Source organism: Taudactylus pleione, unplaced genomic scaffold (genome assembly GCF_031769625.1).
Source record: "Taudactylus pleione unplaced genomic scaffold, aTauple2 ptg000726l, whole genome shotgun sequence".
NCBI lineage: Eukaryota > Metazoa > Chordata > Amphibia > Anura > Myobatrachidae > Taudactylus > Taudactylus pleione.
The window spans coordinates 2,645,551-2,664,009 of record NW_028285128.1 but is presented as its reverse complement, the minus strand read 5'-3'; the positions used below and the strand labels follow the sequence as shown (position 1 = coordinate 2,664,009).

Genomic DNA, 18,459 nt, shown 5'->3' with positions numbered 1-18,459 from the left:
TTAGGCTGCAGAGGGGTGGGTTAGGGTTAGACTGCGCGGGGGGGGGAGATTAGGGCTAGGCTGCAGAGTTTGTTATGTTTGCTTCTGTGGCACCCCTGGTGTTAAAATGACCCTGTCTTGTGAAGAGTGATGGTCATGGTATATTGTATATGCCTTGGTAATGTTTCATATTGTTTGTGGTTAATACTTGTACTTTGGCTGGCCTTATCCTGCTAAAAAGGTACTGTGCTCCCTTCCCCCGGAAAGATGGTACATTCCCTTAACTGGCACTGTTATGGTCAGAGAAGGGCACGAGGCAGGACTCCCTTATGGAACTATAGAGGAGAGCCCTGCATGTTGCGGTGGGGATGGCTGGCTACTATTAAAGCTATGAGCGGTGGCACACGGCTCCGGCGGGAAGAGGACTAGCGCGTGCTGGAACCACGGATGAAAGATATAAAAAGAACTGCTCAGCTGACCCTTGAGCAGTCCTGAGGTACTGGTGTAAAAGTGAGACCTGCGCTCTTACCTTCCCGCGCTGGCGGACGGCCCGCGGGAGCGGCGGGTGCTGGTCGCGGAGGTGACTGAGCCGTGACAGAGTGCAGCTTCCCTCCTGTCGCCGGAGAGTCTGGGAAGGGAGGCGGTCTGCCCGCAGTGATGAGGTCCGGAGGTGGGACCAGAGGAGGGAGGAGCGGACGAGTGGGGGCCATCCTGCCATGAAAAGTGACTCCCATCTCCAGCTGAGTGTTCGCGGGGATTTCTAGGAGTACAGTAAGCACCACCTCTGCATTACTCCAGTGTTACCCTGCTATCTGCGTTATAAACACAGCACCTACAGTAGCTAGCTACAGAAGACAAGGGATCCTACAGCTCCCCACACAATTACTTCAGTGCCCATTAACTCCCAAGCGTAGCTGCAGCAGACTATAGGGAGACTCAGGGGCAGGATAATAAACTATCCCATTAAGTTAATTGACTGAGACCTGCTCTTACACCTCTTACTGAGTTATAACCTACAGATATAAAGTGAGACAGTCAGCAAGCAGGCTAATTTCATGAAAGCTGTATGGGGATAATGTGGATACAAAATACCATCTGTATGTAGGAATTCTACTATCTGGAGTCCTCAAGTGATCGCAGCAGCATACTTAGACACATAGTAGCCAAAACTACCTAAGCTACTGTTACAAGTGATTTATAGGCTGACAGCAGCACTCCTCACCCAGCAGTGCTAGCCTCAGCCCTTATACTCTGGATAATAGACAGAATTAATTGAAAGCCAGTAGGGACTCATTCACTCACTCTAGAACTCTTAAATACTGAGTTGAGAGATGCTACAGAGCCCTCTGTTATAGTCATCAGCCCAGGACCAGGATAATACAACTCAGTCTCATCAGGCTCTTCATTTGCATGCAAAAGCCATAAAGAGGACTTTAGGATACCTGCAGCGGCAACTGTGCACCACCAGTACTGTTAAGCTGATCAGCCATTTATAAAGTCTAGGGTTTAAGTACTTATTAAATGTATTGCTATTGTCGATTTGCCTAATTAACACCTTTTTGCATGTGGGTTATCAATTGTCCGATGCACTGAATTAACCAGCTTACTTCTTAGCGAACGGCTGTGGAGGCTTCCTGTTTCCAGTTAAATAAATCACCTGTGGACCTGTGTCATTTTAATGTAGGGAACAAATTGTTATATGCATGTTATGCGTGAAATATATATAGCAAGCCTTTGTTACCAGTCTGCTACATAATCTTTCTTAACCCTGTTATTGCAATAAATGGTAACACTGTTTGGCACCAATTGGTTGATATCTTGTGTAAGGGGCGGAGAAACTTGCGGCAACCTTTTAGGAAAGAGAGCTGTCTGAAGAATTATACCGCACCAGGACCCTCCTGGTCATATCGGTAAGACACCCAGTAGACATTAACACAATAACAGTAAAGTAAGGGTGTTACATTTGGCGTCCCAGAACAGGATCCAGAACTTGAACTTGTAACAAAGCAAGATGTCACAGGAACGTTCAGCAGGAGATTCATCTCAGCAAGGTCCGGCAATGGCACAATTAAATCCTATAACAATGCCATATTATTTCGGGGCCCCATGGCTCCCAACATTTACAGGGGATGAGCAAGATATTGGGCCAAATGTAATAGGGTGAGAGTTTAGAAAATGTGAGAGTTTAGCAGTAAACTCTCACATTGGTTGAGTTTTATCTTCAAAATGGGAAAACATCTGAATAAGATTTTAAATCGTGACAGTTTTTTAAGTCTAAAAAAACATGCAAGTTCACTCTGTTACTTTGTTTTTGGACTTTATTACATTGGCAAAGTTTAAAAAGTGTCAGAAACTCTCACTTTTCTAAACTCTCACCCTATTACATTTGGCCCATAGAGTCAGAAGGTAATTCCTTAAGAGAGTTTAAAAATAAAATGAGGAGCATGTTCCGATTATATCCTTTGACGGACCGTCAGCAAGTTGAAATACTAATTGGACAATTAAAAGGGTCCGCCTTAAGAGAAGTTACATCCTGGCCACGAGAGGAAAAGCTAAATATTGACCAAATTCTACAAAGGTTGGCTGATACCTTCGACATTCGTACTGTGTCAGAGTTAAAGATTAAATTTTATGCCTGAAAGCAGCAGTTTGGGGAATCCCTCCGCAGCTTTGCACTGAGCCTTCAAGAAGCGCTACGTCGAATCCAAGCTGTAGATGCCACCGAGGTGCGAAACATTGATGAGACCTTAGTCAATCAATTTGTTGAGGGGTCTCGAGGAGAGAGCACTAGAGCACAATTGGGCCTGCTGCGAATGCAAATGCCACGAAGCACATTTCTTGATTTCAAAGAAGCTTCTATAAAAATCGTGGAGTCTACCAGGAGCGATGATGTCATCTTCCCAGAAGTGCCAGGCTTTCAAGAAATGGCTCGAGATCCATCTATAGGGGGTCCAACTAAGATGAAGGGGAACTTGGCCCAAAGTGTTCAGTCAACTACTGTGGATCCGTTGCAGACTTTGACAAGTCAGGTGGAAAAGTTAGCAGCTGGACTAACTGACATGTGTCAGGAGATTAAAAAAATTGCGAAGCACACAGTGGAGCCTAGAGAAGAAAATTGGCGTCGGGAGAGAAGAAGGGTAACCTCTGATTGGTGGGTTCCACCCTGCTCCAGCGGGCGACGACCAACAGATCAATTCGATTCAATGGGACGTCCAATTTGCCGAAAGTGTAATCGCAGTGGACACATCGAGTGGAATTGCACCCCAATAGATTCTTTAAACTCCAATTCCCCGAGGATGGAGAACAATCCTCGGGGGCCTCAAGTCGAATAGATCCCACTCCGGAGAGGTGGTGGCCACAGTATGTGGGGCGTTGTCCAGTCGTTCCTGTTCGTTTGAATGGAATAGAAATTCCTGCTATGCTTGATACTGGGTCCCAAGTTACCACCATACAGTCAAAAGCCTACCAGAAATATTGGAAAACTGAACCGATTCTTCTTCCGCCACCCACGTGGCTACAGCTGATTGCCAGTAACGGCCTGGGAATCTCTTGCCAGGGTTATTGGGAAACAGACATTCAAGTGGGAAAGGCGATTCTACCTAAACAAGGGTGTATTATTACCAATGTGGAAGATGATAATGCTGTAGCTGTCATCATTGGGATGAACGTCCTTCAGAACTGCCCTGAGGAACTCATCATGGCCTTAAAGACCGAACTTTATCAGAAGAGGACGGCAGAACACCAAGTTCTGCAGCATACTATCAAGATCATCCAAGGCCACCAGAAGTTGGCTAATTCAGAAGGGGAGATAGGAAAAGTCCGGGTGGCTGATCGTCGACCTATAATTCTACAACCCAATGCGGAAACTGTAATCTGGGCCAAAGTGCGCTGTGGGCCCCGCGGAACCAATTATGAGGCTATGGTGGAACCGAATGAGATCCAAGGTCGAGAAGATTTAGTAGTGGCAAAATCTTTAGTTAAAGTCCAGGATGGGCGTGTGCCACTGCGTATCCTAAATCCTCATAACCATCATATACGACTTTTCAGGCATCATCCTATAGCTAAATTATCTCAAGTTACTTTTCAGGACGTTATTGACCCAAGATTCATGGTAAAACAACGCAGTATGACAGCAAAAACCGATCAGAATTTGGAGGAAGAAAACTGGTGGACCGCTATCCAAATCGCGGATGAGGAGACGACAATTGACAAAAAGGAGGGGGTTCTCCAAGTGGTACAAGAGTGTTCAGAGGCCTTCAGTGTGGATCCCTCCGACTTTGGAAAGGTTGATTGCATAATGCACCACATTCCAACCGGGAATGCTAACCCGATTAAGGAAAGACACCGTCCCCTCGCCCCGGCGTTATACCAGCCAATAAGGAAGATGTTGCAGGACATGGAGGCATCGGGAGTCATCAAAGAGAGTCATAGCCCATGGGCAGCCCCGATGGTCCTTGTAAAAAAAAGGATGGACAGTTACGATTTTGTATCGATTACCGAAAACTTAACAATGTTACCCATAAAGATGCATATCCCCTCCCAAGGATTGAGGAATTGTTGGCAGCTTTGAAGACAGCAAAGTACTTTTCGACTCTTGATCTGACCAGCGGTTATTGGCAGGTACAGGTGGCCACTAATGATAGGGAAAAGACTGCCTTTACGACCCCAATGGAACTATTTGAGTTTCTAAGGATGCCTTTCGGGCTCTGTAATGGCCCCGGGACGTTTCAACAGCTAATGGAGCATTGCCTCGGCCATAGAAATTTCGAAATGGTCCTGTTATATTTGGACGATGTGATTGTATTCTCCCGAACTTACCAAGACCATCTCCGGCACCTGAAGGAAGTGTTTGGACAGCTTGTAAAGTATGGACTCAAATTGAATCCAAGTGTCATCTCCTCAAGCCGAAGGTATCATATTTGGGGCATATAGTGGCAGCTGAAGGGATTTCGCCTGACCCCGACAAGATTGAAGCCATATGGGAATGGCCTATTCCACGCACCGTCAGAGATGTACGACGATTCCTCGGCTTCATCGGGTACTACCGACGCTTTGTTGAACATTTTGCAGAAATTGCAGCCCCGATTCAAGAACTCCTAAGGGGAGTCCCCAACTCCGGACACACAAGGAATCTCCCGATTGAGTGGACATCAAAGTGTCAGGAAGCTTTTGAACGATTAAGAATAGTCTTGACTGAAGCACCCTTATTGGCCTATCCCAACTACGGACACCCCTTCCCCCTGTATACAGACGCCAGCAATCAAGGTCTGGGAGCGGTTCTGTCACAAGAGCAGGAGGGGCGAGAGCGTGTTATCGCATATGCCAGCAGAAGTTTGAAAAGAACTGAGAGAAATTACGCCAACTATAGCGCCTTTAAATTGGAGTTGTTGGCACTGGCGTGGGCGGTCACCGACAAATTTAAAAATTACCTCTTGGCCACTCCAGTTATCGCCTATACTGATTGTAACCCATTGGTTCATCTACAGACTGCGCAGTTGGGGGCCCTTGAGCAACGATGGGTTTCCCGATTGGCCAATTTCCAAGTTGACATTCAGTATCGAAGTGGCCGAGTAAATATCAACGCTGATGCTCTATCCAGGATATCCCATCGAAAAGAACAAGAGGAAACAGAAGACATGGAAGAGGCAATTGAAATGCCTACCTTTCGGCAAGTTCCGAGTGCTCCCATCCAAAATGCCATCACGTCTGACAATCGTCCCGACAATCCACCCCTGGGTGTCGTTACCGGAGGACTGTGGCTACAAAAGCAGAAGAGTAGCCCCATTCTCCAGCAAATCATTGCCTTGCTTCAAAATCACAAGCAATTGTCCAAGCAGGAAAGGCAAAGTGCTCCACTGGAAGTCTTGAAACTAGGGAGGCAACGGAAAAAAATGACAGTGCAACACGGCTTATTAGTGCGGAAAAGCATTGACCCTAAAACACATCTACCAATAACCCAGACAGTGGTGCCTAGTGCGGAAGCAGAGACCATTCTGAAGACCTATCATGACGATTCTGGTCACTTCGGTTATCAGAAAACCGAAACCACCATCAGAAAACGGTTTTACTGGACTAATATGCGGGAGGATATCGAAACCTGGTGCCAAGAATGCGTCCCTTGTGCCTTGAAGAAGAAAGCACCGACCTCACAGAAGTCTCTTTTGCATCCGATTGTAACTTGTCGTCCCATGGAGATCGTCACCCTTGACCATGTTAAATTGGAAAGAAGCCGAACAGGCTATCAATATGCCCTTACCATGGTGGACCATTACACTAAATATGCTGTTATCTTACCGGTACGGGACATCTCTGCAAAAACCACGGCCGAAATGTTCTGCAGGGCCTTCGTACGACCATATGGCTATCCCAAGAAAATCCTGACAGACCAAGGGTCTGCCTTTGAATCACACCTGTTCCAAGAACTGTGCAGATTATACAGTTGTGACAAACTACGAACCACCGCTTACCACCCACAAGGGAATGGTGTCTGTGAACGAATGAATCAGACTCTCATCAATCTCCTCCGGGCCATTCCCCTACCGCAACGAAATGAGTGGCCTACTCTACTAGCTGAACTGGTCTATATTTACAATAATACTGTACCCCATACTACCTGCTATTTGGGCGACAGGGCCAATTACCAGCAGACCTACAACTAGAAGTATCTCTGGAAAAACTACAAAACTCCCGTCATCAAGGGGAATGGGTAGCTGAACATCAGTCTCGATTAAAAACAGCCTATGAACTGGTCAATCGTCAAAGTCAAAGAGCTCGAGATAAATGTTGTAAGGTTAGGGTTAGGCTGCGGAGAAGATTAGGGATAGGCTGCGGAGAGGAGGGTTAGGGATAGGCTGCGGGAGGGGCGGGTTAGGGTTAGGCTGCATGGGGTAAGGTTAGGGTTAGGCTGCGGAGGGGAAGGTTAGGGATAGGCTGTGGAGGGGAGGGTTAGGGATAGGCTGCAGGGTGTAAGGTTAGGGTTAGGCTGCGCAGGGTAATGTGTTAGAGATAGGCTGGTGAGGGTTATGGATAGGCTGTGGGAGGGGTGGCTTAGGGTTAGGCTTAGGGTAAAGGTTAGCCTAAAAATACTTACTGAAATTTGCTGGCATTTTCACTATCAGAATCCTGCTACCAGCATTCTGACTGCCGGGATTCTGAATGCCAGGATGCCGTACCCAACCCGCACACACTCTCTGATTAACAGTGGGTCTGATCAATTAGTTTTCACACTGCTGTATAGTGATGATATTTATCTGCATTTTAATTTCATTTGAACTTCTATGACCAATTAATTCAATCCAAGACGCAGAAATAAATGAACAGGAACAAAGTAACCATTGGTAATACTTTGGTCTGTATCATTCTCCATATTCAACGACATGGGTACTATCTAACACATTGCACATAAGAAAATAATGTATACCACAACACGTTATTACTTTCCTTTTGTTGAGACACCAGACTTCTTCTATATCCTCAATATATCCTTATGGAAAGAAGCAAACATAACAAACTCCTAGTGTAGTAATTCAAATGAAGTTAGTTGGTTAGGATGTGCTTTGTGGTGGAGTGGGGTAGGGGGTGTGTGGTAGGGAATGTCTGGGGCGGGGAGAAGAGGGATGGGGGCTGGTGTTGCAGCGTGCGAGTAGGGGTACCTGGTCCTATTTAAAGATAGTTGGATATGGATGGGTTGACGTGCACTCCTGGGTAGTGTGTAGAGGGGGGGGGGAGGGGATGGGGAGAGGGGAGTGGTAGGGAAAGGGTTGAGTGGTCAGTGTGTATTGTGGTGGGTGTTTTGTGGTGGGTTGGGTAATCAGTGTGTATTATGGTGGGTGTTTTGTGCAGGGGTGCGAAAAACCACAGATTGCTGGGTGAGTGAGTAGAAGTGATATATTTATTCAATTAGTGTTTAGTTGTGTAGACACAAGTTCCTTCCTTGGTTGGAGGCACAGTGCTCCTCAGAAATTAGTTGTCTCTGGATAGTTCGTGGGGGCGTGCTGCCCGATGGGGGTGGTCTGGTGCAATCCACAGTATGGGGGGTGGGTGGACCCTTTGAGGGAGCTCCTTTACATGCAGTCCTTACTCCTGCCGGCTTCTGTGGTATGACCGGGGATCTGAGAATTTCATGCGCGGTTTGATATTTTTATATGTCACTACCGTATATGTGAGTGGTTCTTAATCGTTTTTCAGTAAATATTTGACTTTTTAAATGTACCTCACCATTGTGTGCCTCCTATCTATTTTTATGCATGCACAGAAACACTGACCTTTGGGAAGAGGTCTCCTAGGAGAGCTGCACCACAAAAAACGGATATCACCTGGAATTTTATTTGCCACGCTTGATATTGCGCAACATAGGAATATTTGTATATATATATATATATATATATACAACGATCACAGCGGCACTCTCAGACTCATAATACACAGTCACAATGACCTTGTGACCGTGTATTATGAGTCTGAGAGTGCCGCTGTGATCGTTGTATACATTTCCCCGGTGGGATTAGAAGGCGCCCAGCAACTATATATCTGTTACAGTATTTGGGAGTGCCGAGGAACTGGCTCTGTATGTGTGTATATATATATATATATATATATTGTGATAGAAGCACTGGAACAGTTTTGAATGGCTTCTATGTCTGTCCCAGATTCCTGTCCTATGTGTTTTTAAAACCCCCAGGAGATGTCTGTTTGGAAAGACAGACTAGAAATGTCGGCTTTAGTGAAAAGCCGGAATGGGTCCTGGGGGTGTGGATGTGAGGAGAGAGAGGACTCCATCCACAGGCCACTCCAGGTGTTGGGCCTTTCAGCCTGGTAGCAGGCTCGTTAGGGCTTGCACCTGAAAGTGACTCAGATAAGCTAGGTTTTGTTATAGCTGAGTGTCTCATACCTGGGAGGGCAGGCCCGCAGGCTAGTTTGATCTGAGACACTGTGTGATACCACCTGCAAGTACTGTGGACGTGAACTTATTTAGTCTTCTGTTAGTGAGGGAACCTGCTGTCTAGTTAGAGCCCAGACAGGCTAGGATTTTTTTTTTTTGCTTATGTGTCCAGTACAATAAAGACTGGCTCCGACCAGCTTGCACGAGAACCTCAGAATTGTGTCCTGTTTCTCCAGCTGCTGTGTGTGTAAAGAGGGAGTCCAGCTACCCAGGAGAGGGACCCCTATCCCAACTGTGTCACAATATATATATATATATATATACAGTATATATGATACAAGAGATACCTGAGACCTGAGGGCGCTAATGTATGATAATAGAGACTTAGGCCCTCATTCAGAGCCGTACGCTCTGAGCAGAGCGCACGCTCTGAATGAGGGCCGGGCTCCATTTTCATGGAGCGTCCTCCTGGACGCTCGTATAGCTGTGGGTCACCACCCACAGGCTATACGAGCGTGCTTTTTGATGGCCGCGATGGTCGAGACCATCGCGACCATCGAAATTGCGAGCCGGAGCCTGCGGTTGAGGTTTTCAACCGCAAGCTCCGGAGTGATTTTGGCTCTATCAGAGCCAAAATCACTCCCACTGACATCACTAGTGATGTCAGTGGGCCGGCTTCTGACGGGAGGCGTTCCCGTGGGAACGCCCCCGTCAGGGAGGCACGCCCCCGGCACGCCCACCAAAGGGGGCGTGCTGTCAATCAACATTGACAGCACGCCCCCTTTGATCGGACACAACGAGCGAAGGACTTTCCTTCGCTCGTCGCGTCTGGCGCATGCGCACGACGGAGCTCCCTCCGTCGTGCGCATGCTCAGTGCATAACATTGACCCACTTGCGAGCGGACAGCCTCTCGCGAGTGGGTCTGAATCAGGCCCTTAATTAATTCAAATATAGAGACTTTAGTGTGATGATCAAGATGGTTTCATTAGAAGACTTAGATCTTCTTTATTCAGTTCGTAACTGCAGTTTCACTTTCTAGTCTCAGAATGAAAAGTCCTGAAAATACGCCCGCTCACCTGAATGTCACCCAAAAAATGGCCAAATGGCCTCTCATTAGAAAATTCCAAAACATATTTATTTGGATAAAATACAAATATTGTGCAATTTCTTACATTAAAACATGATGTCAAAACATCCCACTGTTAGCGTAGAGCAGATGTTATATTCCACCACCACCCTTGCGGATGTGTGCTCACTGGTGGTAAGCTCCACAGATAGCAGAAGTGGACGGTATCAATACCCTACGTGTTTGTCCCAAAACTGGAACTTCCTCAGGGGTACAATCGAACATCAAAAGATTTGACAAATTAAAGAGAGATATTTTTCCACCAGATGTTTGCAAAAGCAGAGAATTTTAGTCGCCGTAAGGCTTGCAATCTCCTTCCAAACTTGTAGTGACTAATGCACCGGCAGATAGTAGCGGTCATGCCATGTACTATGGTGGTGGTATCTGGCTCTAGGTGGCTCTGTACTGTGAGTAAAGAAGCTCTGAGATGCCGCACATGTGCAGTAGAGCATGTCAGAGGTCAGTCCTAGATGTAGGAGCACTATATTTTCTCAATTCTCTTATCTGTATCACTCTCCAACCTGATAAATCTGTGTTTTTTTCTTTAGAGTGAGGCTGCGTTGGATTGACTCCCTGCCCGACCCCAGAAAAAGTAAACTGCTCAGCAAATACCCACTGGTGAGTACAGGAGGCAGGGTACTGGAAGGTTAGCGAGACATTAAATTACATATAACAGACGCAGGTGTTAAAGGCACACTAAACCTTAATCCATGCAATATATATATATATTAGATAACATTAGTGTTACAGCAATTTAGCAATGTACCTGGTTTCTGACTGGAATGGACAAAGGGAGATGTATCTGACTCATTAACTTGGTTTGTACAGTGAGCTAATATAAAGCTAGGTTTAATGTTTGCATCTCACTTTTCAAGACATAATAAAGCAAGAACATGTCTCTTAGGAAGGCCTGCCTTTATGTAGCCCAGTCAGTCATGTACTGTTATTGGGGCATACACACTAGGCGATAAAAGTGAACAATATGAATGATAACGATATCGTTCAACGATATATTGTTCATATCGTCTAGTGTGTATGGTCCGAACAACCAATTATGCATGCTCCCGCCAGTGGCGTAAACAGGGCAGGGCGAGCGGGGTGCGTGCCGTTGGACCGGCGGCGCGGGGGGGCGCCGCCGGCCATGGTCCAGCCCGCCCGCCCTAGTTAGCCAGTGTAGCGCCGACCGCAATGAGTGCGGTCAGTGCTACACATTTACACAGGACCGGCGCTAGGCTTCCAGCGCCGGTCCTGTGCTGCACACCTGAGCCCGTTCCCTCCCCCTGAGCGCTTGCCCAATAGCGCTAGGAGGCTGGCTCAGGCTGTGCATAGCACACGCATCGCCGCCAGCGCTGGCGGCGATGCGTGTGTTAAACAGCAGCCAATGAGAGTCAGATAGACTCTCATTGACTTCTGCAGCACCCACTGCAAGAGCCAGACTTCCATCCGGCTCCTGCGGTGGGTAATGGGACAGACGTCATGTGACATCATGACGTCACTCCCATTATGCTGAGCGAGCCAGCCCGGGAGGACTGGCGGCGGCGGTGGGAGCGGTGTCGCGGTCCAGAGCAGCGGCGTGGATTCAGGTAAGTATGTTTTTATATATATTTTTTTTAAAACCTGTTAGCACTACTGGGGGCACAATGGGGGAGGGGGGTGGCTACTACTGGGGGGGACCTCTACTGGGGTGGGGGCACAACGGGGGCTGGTGGCTACTACTGGGGGCACTATTATTGGGAGGACCTCTACTGGGGTGGGGCTATTACTGGGGGCACCATTATTTGAAGGGCCTCTACTGGGGGGGGCTATTACAGGGGGCACTTAATTGGGAGGGGGAACCTCAACTTAGGACCACAAGTTGGGGGGGGGAACTACTACTGGGGGCATTATAAAAGGGGCCTACTACTAGGGGCACTGCACTGGGGGGGACCACAACTTGGGGCAATAACAGGAAGGACCACTGGATAGGGGGGGTCACTACTGGGGGCCTGCATCAGGGGGACCACTACTGGGGGCACTGCATGGGAGGGGGGGAACTACTGCTGGAGGCACTATATAAGGGGCTTACTGATAGGGGCACTGCGGGGACCACTACAGCGGGCACTAGATAGGGGGTGATCACTACTGGGTGCCTGCATAAGGGGAACCACTACTGGGAAAACTGCATGGGGGGGACTACTGCTGTGGGCACTATATAAAGGGCACTGCATAGGGGGGGACTATTACTGGGGGCACTATATAAAGGGCACTGCATAAGGGGATACCACTACTGGGTGCACTGCATAAGGGGGAACACTACTGGGGCACTGCATTTGGGGTGACCACTACTGGGGGCACTGAGTAAGGGGAACTAATTGGGGGCTGTATAAGGGGGACCACTACTGGGGATACTGTATAAGGGGCACTACTATGGGCCTGCATAAGAGGGACCACAACTGCATACTGGGGGTACTGTATAAGGGGTACTACTGGGGTTAAGGTGCATATGGATAGGAATGTTCAGCGTGAAAATAAAGGGGTGTGTCATGTTGACACGCCCCATTTTGAAGTGACCACGCACATATCGGGGTGTTGGGGGGGCTCCCTTTTCACATTTGCCCTGGGCTCCAAATACCCTAGTTACACCACTGGCTCCCGCAGGACGATAACTATATCCCCAGTCGGCTGGACATGCAGCTCAATCTGGGGATATCGTTAACGATGCCATGCTGCTGAATGCAGCAAGGCCCCACAAACCGGACCCTCCACCGTCGTTCGTCATTGCCGGCATCGGCAAGTGTGTATGAGCCTTAAGGTGGACATGATGTATATTTTTTTGTGTGTGAAGTTCTGCACCAAATCCCGCCTCAAAAATAAGTAGATACCACCTTAAAGCAGAATCACACCAACATCTCGTTCTGTCCAGTGTTGTTGTACCATAACTCTAGAGTGTGTATGTAGCCAAACATTCCAATCATATTTCATTGAGCATTGAATTTGCCGCCCTAAAAGTTCTGTAAGTCAAATGGGACCTGGAATAGCTAGAAGCTATCTAGGCTGTATAAACTCCTACCAGGGGGACAGGAGACAAAAGACTATGACTATATACATACTACAGTAACACTCCAACTCCATGGTAAAGATAAAATAGTGAGTCAGCTTGGCAACTGGAAGAACTGCAATAATAAGTGCATTTTGCTTTTCATTGGTAAATATAGTTGGCAGACGGCGCACAGCACACTGTAAAAGGGGGTGCCACAGTCATTATTGTCACATGTCAACAGGGCTTAAAGTGGTCCTGGAGAGGTGATGGAACTTATCTCCCTGGCCGTCTACTCCCCACCCTCCCGCCATGGTAGTCTGACTGGCCAACACAAGTCTGGAAAATGTTCTTTACACACACACTATTGTGTATAGGAAACGGTAAAGTGAATGGCGGAGGGCCTGGGGGCCACCTAGGCCCCAGAGGCTTTGGGGCTATGACAATGTGAAATACATTATAGATGCTGTTTTATCACTCCTGTCATCAGCTGAGACTACAATGTTAGATCACTTAAAAAGAAAACAAAAAAGTTCTATATCATCAGTGTTATTTTTCTGCTCTGCCACTGAGTTTTTTCTATGGGGTCCCCACAAACTAGTCTGTGTTACTTGGATGCCTAATGTTTTTTTGCAACCCCTATGTATTGCCTTCGCTTGATTCTTTCCTTACCTATATGCTGATTTCTCTGAAATGAGGGACCTCTGAAGAAATTGAAACTCCCCAGGCAGACAAAGAATGGCTCTCTCTCTGTGCAACTTCTGTGCAGGGACTACCATCAGAGCTGACAGAACTCTAGGCCTGATTCAGAGCCGCTCGTAAGCGGCCACTCGTTCGCTCTGAGCGATGTTCGCACAACTGCGCATGCGTATGGATCCTAATGCGCATGCGCAAACCAGTCATTGCAGTCGGAAATCGTGCGCTCGTAAAACAGCGAGGGGCTGCTAATTTGATTGACAGAATGTACCGATTGTGGGTGGTAACGGGAAGGTGCTTGAAAACGGGGGAGTGGAGATCCGAACGCAGGCGTGCCTAACGGTCAAAAGGGTGTTTAATGGGAGTGCATAATTAGTAAAGGAGTGTCATCGACCACGTCACTTGGTTGTCTTTTAGCCTGAACTGCTCGCAGTGATAGCGGTAAGAAAATCCTACCACAACCACTGCGAGCAGTTCAGATGTCTTTCGATGTTCCTGATTAATCTAATAAATACTGGAGATGACGTGTGATGCGAACGGCAAAAGGGCGTCTTTACAAAATAGCGAGCGCATTTTTCGAACGCTCGCTCAGACATATAGGCGTCAACACACCGAAAAGAGCGAGCACTCAATTTAAATATCCGGCCCCTTTTTTAGAATGAACGTCCGCAAATAGCGTCCAGCTCTGAATCAGGCCCTCAGTTCCACCCCGTTCCTGCCCACTTTAACCCCTGCAAGTCAATATATATCACACAATGGAGGTTAATATATGTGTGATACACCTGAGTTATGTATAAGCCCAGAGCACTCAGATCACTTGCTAGTGAATTATTTAAATAAACTATCCTGTTAACACAAATTGCAATGATAAATGCAAAATATTAACTTAATTATCATAAATGTTTTCTTTCTGTACACAATAATCCCAAACCTATTTAAACAAGTGTTCACAAAATAGTAGTTAATTTTCTAAGAAACTAACTCACCCAAGGCCACTTGAACTTACAGAAGCAGTGCTTCTGATGCACAGAAGTCAGTCTCTCTTTCCAGACCCACTGTCCGCAGTCCTCTCTCCAAGACCTCCGTCCAGACCACACACACACACCACACCCACCGTCCAGTCTGCGATCACATACACTGAGACAGTGAGTCACTCTCTTAGGATTGATCTGGGACTCGGAACTTGGAAGAACCATGCCATGTTGTCACTTTTTGTGGGCGACACAGTATCAGTGGTCTTAGTCTTGTGACTGAGCACGCCAGCGCCGCAGAAGCAGCTGCAGTTGGTGGCCATGTTTGGATTCCTGGCCATGTGCTGTCTGGGATTACCACCTATCCAGAATTCTAAACTGTCCAGAGTAATCCCAAATGGGTGTTAACTAGAGATGTACGCCAACCCCCTTGTTTTGGTTTTGGATCTGGATCTCCCCTGGTTTTGGATCTGGATTGGTTTTGCCTAAACCTCACCTCCATGTTTTGTTTTTCGGTTTTGGATGTGGATTTTTTCTTAAAAAATCATAGAAACAGCTAAAATCACATAAAATGGGCCTGTTTTTGTTCCTGCAGTATTATTAACCTCAATAATATGTATTTCCACTCAATTCCAATCAATTTTGACCAACTCACAACTCACTATATTGTTTTCATCAAGTTTATGCCCAAAATTTGCACCAAGCTAGCTGGCTGACTAAGCTTTGCGGCAGTAGTGGGCAGCACAAAAATGTGGCAGTTCAACTTCCAACATGGCACATCAGGAAACAAATGTTTTTATTATTCAAGAGAGGCCTGAGGGAGCTGGAGTATGTATGTAGTTGAAGGCAGGGACAGGAAGGGTTTGCTAGTAAATTTAATTAATTTTTTTTTTGGCCGAAGTAAATTTATGAGTGAGAAGGGGAGGGGAGGTGGCATTTACATAAAAATATTTTAATCATTTACATCAGTCCTCGCCCCAGAAGAATCCTCCTGCTGCTGGGAGTTTATTTTCTCATCCCAGAAGGGCACCAGGAAGACTTCTAGTAGTGCTTTACACATGAAAAAGCATTTCCCAACTTGTACAGGGACATTAAAAACACAGGGCCTGATATTTCAGAGCCGCTCGTAAGCGACCGCTCGTTCGTTCGGAGCGATGTTCGCACATCTGCGCATGTGTATGGGTTTTAGTACGGTTCAGTCAGTGCGGTCAGAAATCGTGTGCTCACAATATAGCGAATGCCTGCTAATTTGAGTGACAGGATGAGGCGTTTGTGGGTGGTAACAGGGGAAGGTGCTTGAAAACGGGGGTGGAGATCCGAACGCAGGCGTGCCAAACGGTCAAAACGGGCGTTTTAAGGGTATGCATAATTAACAAAGAAGCGTCATTGACCACGTCACTTGGTTGTTTTTTAGCCTGAACTGCTCGCATGATTGCGGTAGGAAAATGCTACCACAAGGATAGCGAGCAGTTCAGACGCCTTTCGATGTACTCGATTAATCTAATAAATAGTAGAGATGACGTATGATGCAAGCGGCCAGGGGGCGTTTTTTTCAAAATAGCAACCGCATGTTTTGTATGCTCGTTCAGACATACAGTAGATGCGTCAACAGACCGCAAAGAGCGAGCTCTTAATTTAAATATCCGGACCCTTTTTCAGAACGTCCGTCCGTAAATAGCGTTCAGCTCTGAATCAGGCCCTCAGTTAGTTAGTGGCCTCCAAACTGCCACTTAACCAGCACAAAGATATTAAAGGGTAAATTTAATTCACTAAAGTGAAAGTTTTTAGAAGTGCGTTTTAGAAGTGATGTTGCCCATAGCAACCAATCAGATTCTACTTAACATCACTTTCTAGAAGATAATAGCTAGAAACTGATTCTTTTCTATGGGCAAGCAACATCACTTCTAAAACTCACTTCTAAAAACTCTCACTTTAGTAAATTAAATCTACCCCTTAAGGTCTTAAGTTGTGTCTTTCTTGAGAATCCTGTGCCAACTTCTGCTGCTAGGAGTGGATTTTCATCCCAGATGGGGACCAGGAATACTGCTTTCCAAAACAATTGACTGTAAAATAATCCTTTGCAAAGCTTCCACATGGAATATTTCCCAACCTGTACAGGGACATTAAAAAAAACATAGGGCCTGATTCAGAGCCGTTCGCTATTTGTGGTCGCTCGTTTAAAAACAAGGGGTGGCTATTCAAATGATCCGTACGCACATTGCAGTCTGTTCACACCTCTAAGTCTGAACGAGCGAGCAAAACATACGCTCGTTTATTTGTTAAAAACGCCCCCTGGCCGCTCGCATCCTACGTCATGTCCGCTATTTATTAGATTAATCGAGTACATCGACCAGCGTATGAACTGCTCGCTATTCTTGTGGTTGGTGTTTGCTACCACAAATTTGCGAGCAGTTCTGGCTATAAAATAACCCAGTGACGTGGTCAATGACGCTGCTGATTTAAATATGCACACCCATAAAACGCCCGTTTTGACCTTTAAGCACGCCTGCGTTCGGATCTCCACTCCCCATTTTCAAGCACCTTCCCCTGTTACCACCCACATACGCCTCATTCTGTCACTCAAAATAGCAGGCCCTCGCTATATTGCGTACCAACGATTTTCGGCCGCACTGACTGGTTCGCGCATGCGTACTAAAAACCGTACGCATGCGCAGATGTGCAAACATCGCTCGGAACGAGCGTACTGCCGCTAACGAGCGGCTCTGAATGAGGGCCATAGTTAGTTAGTGGCCTCAAAGTGCCACTTAACCAACACATATATGTGGACAAGCGTAAGATCTATGATTTAAGGCAGGGGTAGCCATCCCTGGTCCTCGAGAGCTACCAACAGTGCATGTTTTCCAGGTCTCCTCACAGAATCACAACTGTAATAATTATCTCCACCTGTGGATCCTTTCAAATGAATGAAATGTAATGAATACACCTGTGCACCTGCTAGGTGGTCTGGAAAACGTGAACTGTTAGTAGCTCTCGAGGACTGAAGTTGGCTACCTTTGATTTAAGGCTTTACGTTGTGTCTTTCTTGAGAATTCTGCGCCTGCTTCTGCGGCTAGGAGTGTATTTTCATCCCAGAAGGGGACCAGGAAAAGTGCTTTCCAAAAACAATGGATTGTTAAATAATCCTTTTGCAAACCTTTTGAAAAAGCATTTCCCAACCTGTACAGGGACATTAAAAAAACATAGTTAATGGCCTTCAGTTCAAACTGCCGTTGTACCCACTGTCCACTTAACTGGAGCAGATATTGTGGACAAGTGGAACAGAGTAGCAAATGCAACATTTAAGGTTTAAGTCTTACGTTGTGTCTTGAGTGCCATGCCTGCTGGTGGGAGTGGATATTCATCCCAGAAGGGATGGATACATTGTTTTTTCTTCCCAATGGACACAGATCTGAAGAGATGTAAATAAATACTGACAGGAAAAAGAGGCAATTTGGAGGCCCTTACAAAAAACTGCCTTTGCTTTACTTGAGCTGCCCACCTTCCAGTATGTACTCAGAACATTTTCAGCACAGATGGGAACCTTGTCAGTGATCGGCCAGAGACTACTTCCCCAAAATGTGGATAAGATGATGCCCATCAAAATGAACTTCAAATTCTACGAGAGAGACCTTTACCATCAATTACGTGCAAAAATTACAGAGGCACCTGTAATGGTGGATTTCAGCGGGGACACATTAATATTGTGTGAACAGGATGATGTATACATCACCCCAGATTATACCATCACCCAAGGCTATATCGTCATCCCATCCTGTGTTGTGTATAAAT

General features: G+C 46.6%; 1 protein-coding gene across 2 annotated transcripts in view; it reads left to right on the top strand.

The window, feature by feature from the left end:
* CSF2RB (colony stimulating factor 2 receptor subunit beta) overlaps positions 1 to 18,459 on the top strand; it is a 125,541-nt gene that overhangs the window by 83,921 nt on the left and 23,161 nt on the right. For both annotated transcript variants that reach the window (XM_088456878.1, XM_088456877.1), the window contains exon 13: positions 10,536 to 10,605. In XM_088456878.1, coding sequence (XP_088313004.1) covers positions 10,536 to 10,605 — 70 coding nt within the window. The remainder of the gene's footprint in view (positions 1 to 10,535; positions 10,606 to 18,459) is intronic.